General features: G+C 38.2%; 1 protein-coding gene across 1 annotated transcript; it reads left to right on the forward strand.

Annotated features, from left to right (window-relative positions):
- The first annotated feature begins 13,247 nt into the window (after window positions 1-13,247).
- LOC124247394 (olfactory receptor 1E5-like) lies at window positions 13,248-14,198 on the forward strand. Its single transcript, XM_046676609.1, has one exon. It carries the CDS (start codon window positions 13,248-13,250, stop codon window positions 14,196-14,198), a length of 951 nt encoding a protein of 316 aa, XP_046532565.1.
- Window positions 14,199-15,568: the final 1,370 nt, after the last annotated feature.

Genomic DNA, 15,568 nt, shown 5'->3' on the forward strand with positions numbered 1-15,568 from the left:
TTTTTTTTTGTCGTTTTTATCTTCTACTTATGAGTGAGATCATATGGTATTTGACTTTCTCCCTCTGACTTATTTCACTCAGCATAATACCCTCAAGGTCCATCCATGTTGTCACAAATGACCAGATTTCGTCATTTCTTATGGCTGAGTAGTAGTCCATCGTGTATAAATACCACATCTTCTTTATCCATTCCTTCCTTGTTAGTTGTCACTTCTAAGTAATGGCATCCAAATCCACCACTATAATCCTCTCATATATTCTGGTGACCTTTACATCTTTATCTGAAGCCCAGACCCTTCTCCTGAACTCCCAGCTGTTACTCTCATCTGCCCAGTAGACATCTTCCCAGTGGACACCTGAGGCTCTATGAACAATTCATTCTCAACATGTGCAACATCGAACTCATTTTATGTTCCCCCAAGTCTGTTCTTTGTCTTTTATTCTGTATCTTGATTTAGGATGTCATTTTCTACTCAGTTACCCAAGCAGTCACTTCTGTCTGCGTACATGTATTCACAAAAGTAGATCATAGTTCATAGAATCTCGTGTTACACATTTTCATTTAATATTGTATATCCTGAAATATTTTATTATATCCATGAGGTAGCAAAAGGCAACTCTAGTTGCTATAATGGATAAATTCTGAAATCTCAGTTGCATAATACAACAGAAATATCAGTGGAAAGATAAAAGATTAATATTTCAATTAAATTACTTTTATCTACATCAGAAAAATCCAATTAAAAAGGCAATGAAAAATAGGTTCTATTCTTAATAGCAATAAAAATTATGTGCAAGAAGTATAAGAAGAAAGCTTTAAAACTTTACTGAAGACACAAAAGAATACCCTAATAAATAGAACGTATTCAATGACCCTGGAAAGGGTGACTCATTTTTAACAGCTTTTTGGAGAGTGACTTTTAGACAGTAAAATCAATCCATTTAAAATTGTGCATTTTGATGAGCTTTGAAACCTCAATATTTTAACAACATCAATTCTCCTCAACTACATTCAGTGCAATCCAAATTAAATTCTCAATGGAATTATTTTTGCAGAAACTGGTAAGCTTATTTTGATGTAAGTTTGACATATTTGACCCCATAAAAGTAATAAACTTTTTTAGGACAAAAGATAACATAAGCAAATTTGAAAGAGAAGTGACAGATTGTAACATGTCTAACAGATACAAGATTAAAATCCACAGGGGCTGGCCCAGTGGCTCAGTGGTTAAGTTTGCATGCTCCGCTTTGGTGGCCTGGGATTTGCTGGTTCAGATCTCGGATCTGGAACTATGAACTGCTTATCAAGCCATGCTGTAGCAGGTGTCCCACATATAAAGTAGAGGAAGATGGGCACAGATGTTAGCCAGTCTTCCTCAAAAAAAATCCAGAATATAAAAAAATTCCTACAAATAATATAAGAATAAAACAAACAACTGAATAGGAAAATATACAAAGAATATAAACAGGAAACTCATAAAGAATAAACAATACGGGTGTCAACCCAGTGATGTAGTGGTTAAGTTTGCACACTCTACTTTGGTGGCCCTGGGGTTCATGGGTTTGGATCCAGGGTGTGGACCAATGCACTGCTCATCAAGCCATGCTGTGGTGGCATCCCACATACAAAATAGAGGAAGACTGGCACAGATGTTAGCTCAGCGACAATGTTTCTCAAACAAAAAGAGGAAGATTGGCAACAGATGTTAGTTCAGGGCCAATCTTCCTCACCAAAAAAAAAAAAAAAAACCCAATATGAAAAGATGTTCAACTTCAGTGTTAACCAGATAAAAGCAAATTGAAAAAACAAGAAATGATAATTGAAAACAACCACATAATTGACAAATTTATAAGTGATTGACCTTTTGTGGTAATAGCAAGGATGTGGGGATAAGAGCACTCATGTACATTTTAATTTTCTTGAAGTATAATTTACACACAAAAAATGAGTTTTGACATTTATAAGCATTCCTGTTACCTCTATCACAATCCAAATCTAGAATAATTCTATCACCTCACAGTTCGCTGTGACCCTTGCAATCAATCTCCCATCTCCTATCACTGATCTGATTTTTATCACTATGGATTAGATTTGCCTGATTTTGAACTACATATAATGGATTTGCTCAGTATGTACTCTTTTGCATCTGGTATCTTTAGCACTGCAGAATGTTTTGTAGACTTGGCTATATAATTCTGTGTATCAGTAGTTTCTTTTTATTACTAATATTTCATTGTATAACTATAGCACAATTTGTTCATTCATTCACCTTTTGATAGACATTTGTATTGTATCCAATTTTTGAAGATTATGAATTGTTGCAAAATGCTACCCTTTCTCCCTCTGAACCACCCAAGGAACCTTGTATAAAGCCAATCGACCACATGTGGATGGATCTACTTCTCGACTCTCTATTCTGATCCATTGATCTATATGTCTCCTACCTACCTATTTCTATTCGAACATTCACATCATTCTATCTCTATCACATCATTTTTTTCCTGATGTTTTCTCATGTCTATAGTGTCTTTTCTAACCTGAACTGACCCTAAAGGGGTCTGTTTATTCTCTTTGTTATAGCAATGAATTTTGGTTTCTTTAATGCTATTTGCCCTAAATTTAACTTTGCTATTAAAAGATGAAACATGCTGTTTGCATTTATTGTAACATATTTTTCTTACTTTATTATTAGTTATGTTAAATGGAATTCTTCCCATCATTCTTTTAATATTATGACTTTTTAATTTTTGAGTTCTTTATTTTGGCTAATTCCTCAGTTGGTTGGATTATATCTTCAAGCCATTTTAAAAATGAGAATGGTAGATGGATGCTATATTTATTGAATTTTCACATATTTTAGATTTCCCTTTTGTATGTGTGTTCATATCTGAAGGATAACTTGGCTAGATATAGAATTCTGTGGACATCTGTTTTCCAATTTCAAATCTATTTTCGAGAATAGCTTTGGAAAAATCTGAAGCAAGCCTGACTACTTCCTCTTCCCTCCACCCCTTACGTGTTCATCTTCTTCCCCTACTGAAGCTTGTAGGATTTTTTCTCCAATCTTGAAGTTTAATAACTTGATCAGATTTTGTCTTCGTGTTAGCTGACTTTTGTTACAATTTTTTTATGGCACAGCAAATCCCTTTTGATTTTCAAGTCTGCATCTTTCTTCATTTCAAGAGCGTTTTCTATTATATCTTGGAATACTATTGTTGTTTCATTTTTTTCTGTTCTCTACTTTACTAAGCATAGTTTTTTTCCCCCTCTCCAAAGCCCCAGTACATAGTTTTATATTCTACTTGTAAGTCCTTCTAGTTCTTCTACATGAGCCACTGCCGTAGCATGGCTACTGACAGATGAGTGGTGTGGTTCAGTGCCTAGGAACTGAACCCGGGCCGTGGAAGTGGAGTGTGCCAAACTTTAACCACTAGGCCTTCAGGGCTAGCTTTTTCTACTTTAGCAAGATCAATGATTTTTGTAGCAGGTGTGAAATTTATGCATTACAATCAATATACACAAAATGACAACTTTCTTTTCTACAAACTAAAGAGAAAATCAAAGTTTACAGTATTATAATTCTATGAGTATTATCAGTGCAGAAGCAAGATGTATGATTGAACTCATAGATTAAAAAATGAAATTCTATGTCATTAAATCTGTGACATTCAAAGCAAGAGTTTCATGCTTAATTTTAGTTTGTCTCTCTTATACTCCATCAATTGCTCAAATCTGTTCACATTTCATTTGTTCATATTTATATCACATATCAATCTCTCTCTCCCTCCTTCCCTGCCGTCCTCCCTCTATTATTTTCTCTTTCTATTTTTTCTTCTCCCTCTCCTTCCTGTCTCTTTTTTTTAATAGCTGAGCCATTTGAGATAATTTTCAGACATCAAGATACTTAACTACTAAATTCAACATTCAGGATCTCCTAGAAAGAAGAACATTCTCATATGTAACTACAATAACATTATCACACCTCAAAAATTGAACATTGATACACATATATTCAATATATAATCAAAAATTTCCCCAATGGTAAAGACTTTTTTTTAATTAGGGGTTTAATATATAATTCACATACTGTATCATTCACCCATTTTGAGTATAAAATTAGTTGTTTATATATTCATAGAGTTGTGCAACCATCAACATAATCATTTTTAGAATATTTGCATTACCCCCAAAGAAATCCCAGGCCCATTAACAATCACTATCCATTTTTCTCTAGCAATCACCAATCTACTTTATGTCTCTATGGGTTTTCCTGTTCTTGATATTTCGTATAAATAGAATGATAGGATATGTGGCTTTTATGACTGGCTTTTTTCAATTAGCATAATGTTTTCAAGGTTCATCCATGCTGTAGTATGTACCAGTACTTCATTTATTTTTATTGCTGAATAATATCTTATTGCTGAATATTGTATGGCTACATCCTATTTTATTTATTCAGCTATCAGTTGATGGTTGTTTCTACTTTGGGGCTATTGTGAGTAGTGCTGCCGTGAACTTTCATGTACAAGTATTTGTCTGAGTACCTCAATTTTTTTAGGTGTATATCTAGGAGTGGAATTTCTGAGTCATGTGGTAATTCTATATTTAACTTTTTGAGGAATCATAGAACTATATCACTCACCTTTTCTCCCTCCCAGTGACTCCCATCCTCTGCCCTCCTTCCAGCACATACACTACACCTCAGCCACACTGAACTTCCTTTACTTTGTAAAAAGCTCCTGGCTCTCTCACCTCTGGGCTTTTCCATGTACTATTTCCTCTCTCTGGATACTTTCATTTTCTTTTCCTGGAAAACTCCTTAGATTCCAGTTACACTTTACTATTAAAAAAAAAGATGTCTTCTCTGACCTGTGGATAAGGCTTGATGTCCTGGATACGTACTCTTATCATATCCTGCATTCCCCTATGATAACATTTGTAACACTTGGTAGTAGCTTGTCAAGTTGTCATGTCTACCGGCCAGACTGTAAACTCTCTGAAGGCAGAACCATGTCTACCTTGGCCACAGTTTTCCCCACAGCACATGGGTCATACCTTTCACTTGGTATTTACTCAATAAATGTTTCTTGAAGGAATGCATTGGATGAACTAATAGATTAAGTATTTCCTGGGTGAATCGGTCAACACCTTACTTGCTATCATGGAGCTTAAAGTCTAGCCAAGGAGAGAAGGTTAGTATATATGGAAGCAATCACTGGACAACATAAAACAGTGGTGATTAAGTACTACAGTATTTGATTCTGATAACTGTTGTAGAAGGCCAGATACTGCAGAAGATAAAGAAGAGAGATATTAACATGAGCTGTGATGGTCAGGGAAAGCTTCCTTGAGAAGGTCAGTCTTGGGGTAAACCCAGAATCCTGTCTCTGGACATGACTACATGACTTATTCAGATGTGTGTATGAGTAAGGGGTGGGGCAACTACTGGGTTTGTTATTAATGAGTTTCTTGGGGACCCAGGAATCCCAGAGGTCAGGGCATTGTAGAAGAGGGGAGTCAGAAGACAATGGCGGGGACTCTGGCTGGAAATACATGACATGGAAGTAGCAAACACGAAGCAGGCTCTGGAGCCACACTCAGACAAGCTGGGTAAGCTGGGAGGGAGTTCAGAAAAGATAATTATTGTAAAATCTCCTTTAACAGACAGAAGGCTTCTGTAATTCTATAGTGCAACTCCTGCAGGATGATTTAGGAGTCATCACCCTCACTGTTTTCCACTCTTAACAGTGATTATCATCTCCAAATGTAATTGAGAATCACCAGAGCTGATAATGAGAATTAATAAATTGCATATTTGTGGAGTACTTTGCAAGTATTGATCATTCCAAACCCACAACTCTGCAAGGTGTTTAAGATTCACTGATGGTGTAGTGTAAGGTTGGAAAAGTTCAGCAGTTTTCCAAGGTCACAGGCCAGTAAATGATGGAGTCTGACTCCTGGCTATTTTACTTGGGGGTAAGGTAAACAGAGTTTAAGAGACCATCCTGGGAGTCCCTTTCCATGAAGCCAGTTTTCCTCACCCTCCATTGAGCTGTCCTAATATTAATATCTTTAACTAGGGATAGATTCAGCTCATTACTTGAGAGGAAATCCTCACTATTTGGGTTCCAATCAGTCCCTTCTCCATCCCTCCATCTCCAGTAACTCCATCCCTCCCACAGTGGTCCTCCACACGTCTACTGGCACCAAGGTGTTGAGTTCATTGGAGGGGGAAGAGGTGAGGGTACTTGGGAAATACTGCATCCTCATCACAGAACTTCGCAATGACAATAGTAAATCTTAATGCCACACTTTGTCTCACCTTCCTTTGGCATGATAACTTAGATACTGTTGTATTCGTATTAAGCAGATGAGAGAATTCAGACTAAGGGAGGTTAAGTTCCTTGGCCAAGGTCATGAAGCTGGTAGGGGTGTAGTAAAGTTGATCCCAGGATGACTGGCTCCAGGGACCTAGAACTTAAATACTGTGCTTGCCACACTGGGGTCCTCCCAAACTCAGCTGCTTTCCCTAATGTCTCCAGAACGTCCATCTCAATCCTATTCCCTTCTGACTTCTAGGGTGAGGCAGGCACGGAACATGGGCTTGGATTAGTTTTGGCTCATCTCCTTTCCTGTGCCCACTGAGGTGGGTGACTGAGGGGATGTGACAAACTGGGTGGGTAGACAAATAGATGGGGTTTTCTTTGCAGTAGGAGTGCTGGGAGCAGACCAGTGAGAAGGCTGCAAGTCCCGATTGATGTGGTGGCAGAGCCCCCGCCTTGGTTTTGCATACTATTTGCTCCAGGTAAAGCTCCAGGAGAGCTGCCATCTGCTCAGGATTCTGCTGGACCTTTGATTTTCTCACTCCTCACTGCTGCCTGGCCTACCATCTTCTTCAGCCTCCAGTGATGGACTCATGGGGCTGCAGACCCTGTGAAAGTGGAGGAAGAAGCATTGTGGGGAGGGTGAGATTAGGGGGCTTCACTGCTGTGTTTGCTGTGGTGACCAGACCTCTGCCAGAGTTTTGCGTCTCTCTGCCTCTGCCCCTATCGGCTTCAGTAGGAGACTACCTCAACAAGGACTCCCACTTCCCTAACGGGCCAGACATGCCTGGGATGATGTCTAGGTTATGGCTTGTGATCAAGTGCTCCATATCTTCATCTCTGGAACTCTTCTGTCACTCTCAGAGTTGGTTGTTTGCACTCCCTTCCACACTCCAATGGCCCTGTGACCCAATTTTTCTCCTCTGAATTTGGGAATTTCCTAGTGCATCTGGGAGAAATGGGCGATTTATTTTCGAGGTGGGTCTCTTGACTGCTTGTGTTACATGAGAGCCGGTTACTCTGATAAACTTCTCATCAATCTGATTCCCATTGGTTCACATGATCCAGAAATTCTCCAAACTCATGGGATGCCAATGATGTTGTTTTCTGTTTTCCAGCACTGCTGCTAACTTAACATTTTTTTACATTTCATTTTAATTGGCCACAGAATATGCCATGGGGAAGTATACAAGTGGCTACTGAGCACTTGAACGTGGCTAGTTCAAACTGAGATGTGCTGTATGTATAAAATACACACTGGATTTTGAAGAAAACACATGTACAATGTATCATTAATAACTTTTCACATTGATTATGTGTTGAAATGATAGTATCTTGGATATATTGGCTTATATATAATATGTAATTAAGATTAATTTCATCTGTTTCCTTTTGTCTTTTTAAATGTGTTTATTGAAGTTTAAAATTACATATGCAGCTCACATTTGTGGCTTGCATTTTATTGCTAGTGGATAGTGCTGCCTTAGATTAATCAACATACCTGATTTTGATTGCCTCCAAAGTTTTGATAGTTCAAAATTTTTACCACCATGTGTGATGTTGACTCTTGATAAGATAGATCTTTTTATTATGTATTTTGGGAAATTCTCAGAAAAATGCTCTATGTGGGACCTGAGACATCCTACTTAATGATTGTGCTTCTTCTTAAATTAGTCGGAACTGAACAACTGTTGTACTTAAGCAAGGACACCAAAGTTTCGAAGCCTCTTCCAAGAAAATAGACTTCATATTTGCAATGAGGTAGGAGAATATGCAGAGATTACAAATCACCTGTTCAAAGTCCCTTTGGTTTAAAAATAATACTTGCTTCCCAATTTGTCCCATCAGTGTCCTAGAGGAAAAATGAGAGTATGTGGACGTCCGAATGGTCTGCCCTGAGTCAAGCCGTTACAGGTCTGAGAACAATCTGTTCCAATACCAGCAGTCACCCAGTGTTTCTGCAGAGCTTGATGGTAGGTCTAGGACAAGGAACCCACTGCCGAGTTCTGAGGCCCTGAAGGTTTCTGAACAGTTGAAAAATCCTTGCTGGGAGCAGTGTGGGTGATACCTGGCATTATAATTAATGGGGAATAAAGGGAGAGCAATATCCTTTGATAGGATTAAGTCTCTCAAGACCTGTGAGTCTCATTTCACTGCAATCTAGAGAATGAAAGTATGCTGTCATCCAGAGAGGGGATGCAGCTCCAATTTTGACAAATCTTAACACATTATAATAAGGAAGTGATCTTTTATTTGATTCTGAGCTTTGATCAGGAATTGGTATTGATATTTTTCAAATGCTTTTTGCCTCTGATGAGTTAATCCTAATTTTTTTATTGGACATACCAGTGTGACTTCAAATATGAAAAGCTGGGATTATTGGTGTTTTAGACCTGATTTTCATATCCATTTCCATAGGTGGAATTGGTCTATAATTTTATTCTTCATGTCTTTTTTTCCCTCTTCAATAAATTATGTAGTTTTCTATTTAATTTTATGTTCTGGAATGCCTTAGGTAGAGCCTGAGGATTATTTGTTCCTTCAAAGTTTAAAAAATCCAGAGAGATTCTGGGCCCAAAGATTTTTAAAATTTCAATGTAATTTACATAGAGTGCACAAACCTTAAGTGTACAGCTTTCTGAGTTTTACACCCATGTAACCACTGCATGGATCAAGATATAGAGCATTTACATTACCCCAGAAATTTCCCTGATGCTCTCTCCTAGTTGGTACCCACACACGTCAGGAGGTAACCACTATTCTGGTTTCTATCACCACAGATTAGATTTTTCCAGCTCATGAACTACATATAAATGGAATCATACAACCCTTTTTTGAGTCTGGATTTTTTTACTCAACATAATGTTTTTGATATTTATCCATGTCGTTGGAATCATTATAGTTCATTCTTTTTCATTGCTATATAGTACACCATTGAAATGAATATGCCACAATTCGCTTATCCATTCTACTGCTGATGGACATTTGGGTTTCTCAGTTTCAGCTGCTATGACTAAAGCTTCTTTGGAAAATTCTATTATACACCTTTTTGTGGACTTTTTTTTTCATTTATTTTGGATATTTCAGGAGTGAAATTTCTGGATCATAGGGTAGGTGAATATTAAACTTTAAGAAAACTACAAACAGGGCCGGCCCAGTGGTGTTGTTTGGGTTTGTACGCTCCACTTTGGATGGCCTGGGGTCCACCAGTTTGGATCCCAGGCATTGACCTGCACACTGCTTATCAGGCTGTGCTGTGGCAGGCATCCCACAAATAGGACGGAGGAAAATGGGCACAGATATTACCTCAGGGCCAATCTTCCTCAGCAAAAAGAGGAGGCTTGGCAACGGGTGTTAGCTCAGGGCTAATCTTCCTCAAAAAAAAAAGAAACTACCAACAGTTGCAAAGTGGTTTTACTATTTTGCATTCTTACTGGTGATGTATGAGAGTGTTAATTGCTTCACATACTTGCTAACATTTGATATTGTCAATATTTTTCATTTAAGCCATTCTAGTGGATGTGTAATAGTATATGGTGATTTTAATTTGCATTTCCCTGATGAATAATAAAGTTGATCAATTTTTAATATGCTTATTGTTAGCCTAAGGACTTTTATTAAAGATAATTTTAATTTTTTCAGTTAATTTCATATTTCTTGGCCTTCAATTTTTCTACTTCTTCTTGAATATTTATTTTAATGGTCTATTCAGATACTGTGTATTTTATTGAGTCAATTTTTGCAATTTTTCTTTGTTTAGAAAATGTGTCATCCAGATTTTCAAATTTATTTGAGAAGTTTCAGGAAGATATAAAAGTTTGCCTTTGTGACTATATATTTTTTCTTACTCTAATGTTATATACTTATTTTTACCTTTTTAAAAATTAGATTGGCCAACTTTGTCTATTTTGTTGATCTTTTGAAAAAAGCTCTCAAATTATTTTATAAATTTTACTGCTTTTTATGTTTTCCATTTTGTTAATTATACTTTTAGCTTTATCAATCACTTAATCCTTTTTATTTGAATTTTTACCACTCTTTTTCTATCCTTTTCAGTTTAATACTTTATTCATTTGTTTTCATTTTTTTCTAGTTTGTTAGTAAAAACTAAGCATAGATTTTTCTTCTTTCATGACAACCCTATATATGATATTTTCTTTCTGAATAGAGCATTGTTGTTTTGTCAATTGCTTCTTTGGCATAAAACTTATTTAGATGAATCTTAATATTCAACTTTTTGTTACTAATTTTTCATTTTACTGCGTTATATTCAGATATTGTGGTCTTTACTACTTTTATTTTTGGACTGTAAGTTCCACAAGAATTTGTAATGCTTTATTGTCCATTAGGCAGTATGTAGAATAAATAAATACGGTGATATCATCAAATGGAGGCCAAATATACAAGTAGAAAACTTGATCTCAAGGTCAAGAAGAAGGACATGGTGCTTGCCCTCATGAGGGTCCTTGCTAAAGGCTATGTCATGTTAAGCAGCTCCAGTGAGCTCTGAGCTCATGACTCCTTATTTAGAAGACTGGGGCTCTAACTGCCTGGCTAGGTAGAAATGAATGCCAGCCTTTGGCTCTGAGGCGATCCAGAGAAACAATAGGCGAAGCCTAACGTTGGTCACCTCTCTTGTTTCTTGAGTAAATACTGGGCATTTACGTTTTTTCTCTCTGAAATCAACCATTTTATTAAAATAATCAGATTTTATTGACAAAGAATTACGTAACGGTATTTTTAAAAAGTTTTACTCTCCTCTGAATCAATGCCTTATCTCATCTTCCTGCCTTCCTAGTGGCATTGCCAGGTCCTCCCTGTTCTTGGGACCCATTGACCATTCCCCCATCCTTCCTCTTCCCTCCAGTTCAAGGAAATCTCTTTCCGATTTGATGGGAAGAAGCTTCACTTTATTTCCCAATTCAGGCCAAGACGTTTTCTTTACCAGCAAATTCTGTCCTCACTCTGGGGTGCAGGCTTTTGGAAATAAAAGCCAGGAAAACGTGTGGACTATTTCTGCTTTTTTGCCACATCTCTATCCTGAGGCAATGAGCACAGAGCTGACTACCTACTCAGGTGGGGGGAAGTGAAAGTGAAAAGCAAGGAAACAAAACCTTCAAAGATTAATATCCCCCAAATCATGGATATAATAATTTTTGAGACATTCACAGGTTGAGGGAGTTCAAGGACCATTTAATTTCCCACTCTTTGAATTGGTTGATTTGCACCTCGTGTTTCATGGCTTCCAATGCTTTTGTGCACCTCCACCAAAGGGAGGTCTTTTGCTTGCCCTCCTGCTATGTTCTCTGACCAAGAGAAAGTGGTTGTATTTATGGATATTCTGGAGCTCACTGTAGGTATCTCTCTTTAATCATTAGATGTGTGAATAAAAAACATGCCCCACTTCCTCCCCCAAAATGCTTTACTCTCAGAATTCATTCTGTCTGTGCTCCCATCTGTAAGACTTTCTCTTGATAATACGTTCTAACCTGCAATGTGTAACCAGTCCTGGAAGCACTCCTGGCTATGAGTCAAGCTGTGAAGGTTGACTGTTGGGCTTAAGTCTCAGATCTGTTGCTTAACATGTGTGGGACCTTGTACAAGTTACTTAATAAGTGTAAATCTCAATTATTTCATCTAAAAAATGAAGATCATAGTACCTATCTCGTAGGGTTGCTGTGAAGAGTAAATGAGTTAATGCACATTACACTTTTATCCAAGTGTTTGGCAAGAGCGGGCACTGACAAATGTTTTTGTGGTCTTATTATCACTACCACCAATCATCATCATCACCACCACCAGCACCACCATCACCATCATCATAATACCCATCCTCAGCATTCCTGAGTAAGGATGGTGACTGATTTTCTGGTTGATATTACACTATTTGCATCCCTAAGCTAGAGGCACATGAAATGTTTCCTTAGACTACTTCCCACTTACTTTCAGATCATGTTGATCTTACCCCACCCATGGTGCAGTTATGGAACATACTTATAGATAAAATTCTGGAATATGGTTGAATTTGACCCATCACTTCAAATGCCTTTGTAGTTTTTCTTTATGTAATTATTTATTTATATACTTGGGAGAGGATAAATAAGTACAGTAAACTCCTTTATCCACAGGGAATACGTTCCAAGACCCCCACTGGATGCCTGAAACCACAGATAGTACCGAACCCTATAAATACTATGTTTTTCCCTTTACATACATACTTATGATAAAGTTTAATTTATAAATTAGGCACAGTAAGAAGCTAACAACAACTAATAATAAAATAGAACAATTAAAACAATATATTGTAATAAAAATTACCATAGATCTTAGCAACCTCAGCATAGGATTTTTTGTCTTCTTTCCTGATTAAGTCAAGAACTTTCACCTTTTCACTTAAAGGAAGCACTTTACAGCTTCTCTTTGGCATATCCGAATTGCCAGCATCACTGCTCTTGTGCTTTGGGTATTATTAAGTAAAATAAGGGTTACTTGAACACAAGCACTGCGATACCTTGATAGTCAATCTGATAACTGAGATGGCTACTAAGTGACCACCGGGTGGGTAGCGTATACAGTGTGGATACACTGGACAAAGGGATGATTCACATCCCAGGCAGGATGGAGTGGGGATGGTTGAGATTTCATCACACTACTCAGAATAGCATGCAATTTAAAACTTATGAGTTGTTTATTTCCAGAATTTTCCATTTAATATTTTCGTGCCTCGGTTGACCATAAGTAACTGAAAGCGCAGAAAGTGAAACTGCAGATGGGGCACTACTGTACCAAACTTAACCCTTATGACTTATGGGTATTTAATGTAAAATATCTCTTTGAAAATTCTGCAATGTTTATGTATATATATAGGCTGATACTGTCATATAAATTATTCTTAATTTCAAAAAGGTAAAACAAAAGCAACATGAAAATGGGAAACCAAACTGTCATCTCAGAGTTTCTCCTCCTGGGCCTGCCCATCGAACCAGGTCAGCAAGATCTGCTCTATGCCTTGTTCCTGGCCATGTATCTTACCACCGTCCTGGGAAACCTCCTCATCATCGTCCTCATTCACCTGGACTCCCACCTCCACACACCCATGTATTTGTTTCTCAGCAATTTGTCCTTCTCTGACCTCTGTTTTTCCTCTGTGACCATTCCCAAATTGCTGCAAAACATGCAAAACCAAGACCTGTCCATTCCCTATGCTGGCTGCCTGGCCCAGATGTACTTCTTCCTGCTTTTTGCAGACCTGGAGAGCTTCCTCCTTGTGGCCATGGCCTATGACCGCTATGTGGCCATCTGCTTCCCCCTGCACTATACCACTATCATGAGCCCCAAGCTCTGTCTCTCCCTGATGATGCTGTCCTGGGTGCTGACCACTTTCATCTCTTTGTTGCACACCCTGCTCATGGCGTGGCTCACTTTCTGCGCTGATAATGTGATCCCTCACTTTTTCTGTGACATGTCAGCTCTGCTAAAATTGGCCTGCTCTGACATTCAGATAAATGAAATCGTGATATTTATCTTGGGAGGGATTGTAATTATTGTTCCATTCTTGTTGATCTCTTCATCCTATGCACGGATTGTGTCCTCCATCCTCAAGGTCCCTTCTGCCAGGGGCATCCGCAAGGCCTTCTCCACCTGTGGCTCCCATCTCTCCGTGGTGTCTCTCTTCTATGGGACGATCATCGGCCTCTACTTGTGCCCATCAGCTAACAATTCTACTGTTAAGGAGACTATCATGGCTGTGATGTACACTGTGGTGACCCCCATGCTAAACCCCTTCATCTACAGCCTGAGGAATCAGGACATAAAGGGAGCCTTGGGAAGAGTCTTTTCAAAGTGGACAAATCAGTTTTCTCTGGGACAGTGACTCTAAAGATTAAAGCATGTTTTCAAATAGTAGGTGTAGTATTGACAATGAGTAGCATTCTGAAAAGTCTAGTGGCACCCAAGCTCGGCACTGCTAATGCAGCCATCATGGCACTTCCAGGGGGACTTTTCCCACATGTCACTACAGGCAGGTCCATTGTGCCTTTTGGGTTTACCACTGTATGTCGGGTGTGATGTAACACAAGGACTGACATGTAGTGGACACTCAGTGATTATTATTCAATTTTGAACAAGTACTGCTCTAGTCTTGTTGTTTACTGCCCTCAAAGAATGTATAGTAGTTCCTAATTCTCTAAGAAATAAATACAAATTTCTCAGGCACTTCAGTGCTTTGCTCCTGCCAAACATATCTCTTCCGTGAAAGGTATCTTCCAATTTATTATGCACGTGTTCTTGTAATTTTTTACTCTCCAGGATCATCAGTTCTCCCCTCGAAGGTCTATTCAGTTCTTAATTTTATTTTCAGGTGTTGATTGATTCACCTAGTGTGAGAGTTGAGAGCCAGTGTGTCTCCGAGGCTGTCAGGATAAGAGGTGAGGGGAACCTGTAGTAGCAGCTAAGGTCAGAGCCCAGAGCCAGATGGAAGACATGACTGACTCTAAGAGAACCAGCAGAGTCAGTGAGCCCTGAGAAGGCCATCAGCTCCCTTCTCAAAAGAAAAGTCATGTACCATTCATGCTAAGAGAAGAGATGTCAGGTTCCATCAACAATGGACCTCCTCTCCTGAAGTCAAGAGGATACATAAGCCTCAAGAGTCTGGAAAAAGTAGAACAAAATCAACACAAAGAAAATAGGAGGAAAGAATTAGTAAATATAAAAGTGAAAAATTAGTGGAGTTGAAAACCAATAAACAATAGAGTAATAATAACAAGCTAAATGTTGGTTCTTTGGAAATGTTAGTGATAACATAAAACATTGGCATGTAAAACAAGATAAAAAAAAAAAAAGAGAAAACGTGGGGCTGGCCCCGTGGCCGAGTGGTTAAGTTCGCGTGCTCCGCTGCAGGCGGCCCAGTGTTTCGTTGGTTCGAATCCTGGGCGCGGACATGGCACTGCTCATCAGACCACGCTGAGGCAGCATCCCACATGCCACAACTAGAAGAACCCACAACGAAGAATACACAACTATGTACCGGGGGGCGTTGGGGAGAAAAAGGAAAAACTAAAATCTTTAAAAAAAAAAAAAAAAGAGAAAACTCATAAAAAAGAACTCTAGGAGTGAAAAAGGAGCAAAATTAACAACTAAAGATGCAGTTTTAAAATCATAATACTATATACAACTTTAAAACAAAAATTTTGAAAATGTGTGCAAAATTATCTTTTGGGAACTTAGATGTTACTAAAATTTGTT

This window comes from Equus quagga, chromosome 11, assembly GCF_021613505.1.
Source record: "Equus quagga isolate Etosha38 chromosome 11, UCLA_HA_Equagga_1.0, whole genome shotgun sequence".
Classification (NCBI taxonomy): domain Eukaryota; kingdom Metazoa; phylum Chordata; class Mammalia; order Perissodactyla; family Equidae; genus Equus; species Equus quagga.

Excerpts from the sequence above, each read along its gene's own strand:
- LOC124247394 (XM_046676609.1), top strand. The coding sequence starts at position 13,248 with ATGAAAATGGGAAACCAAACTGTCATCTCAGAGTTTCTCCTCCTGGGC.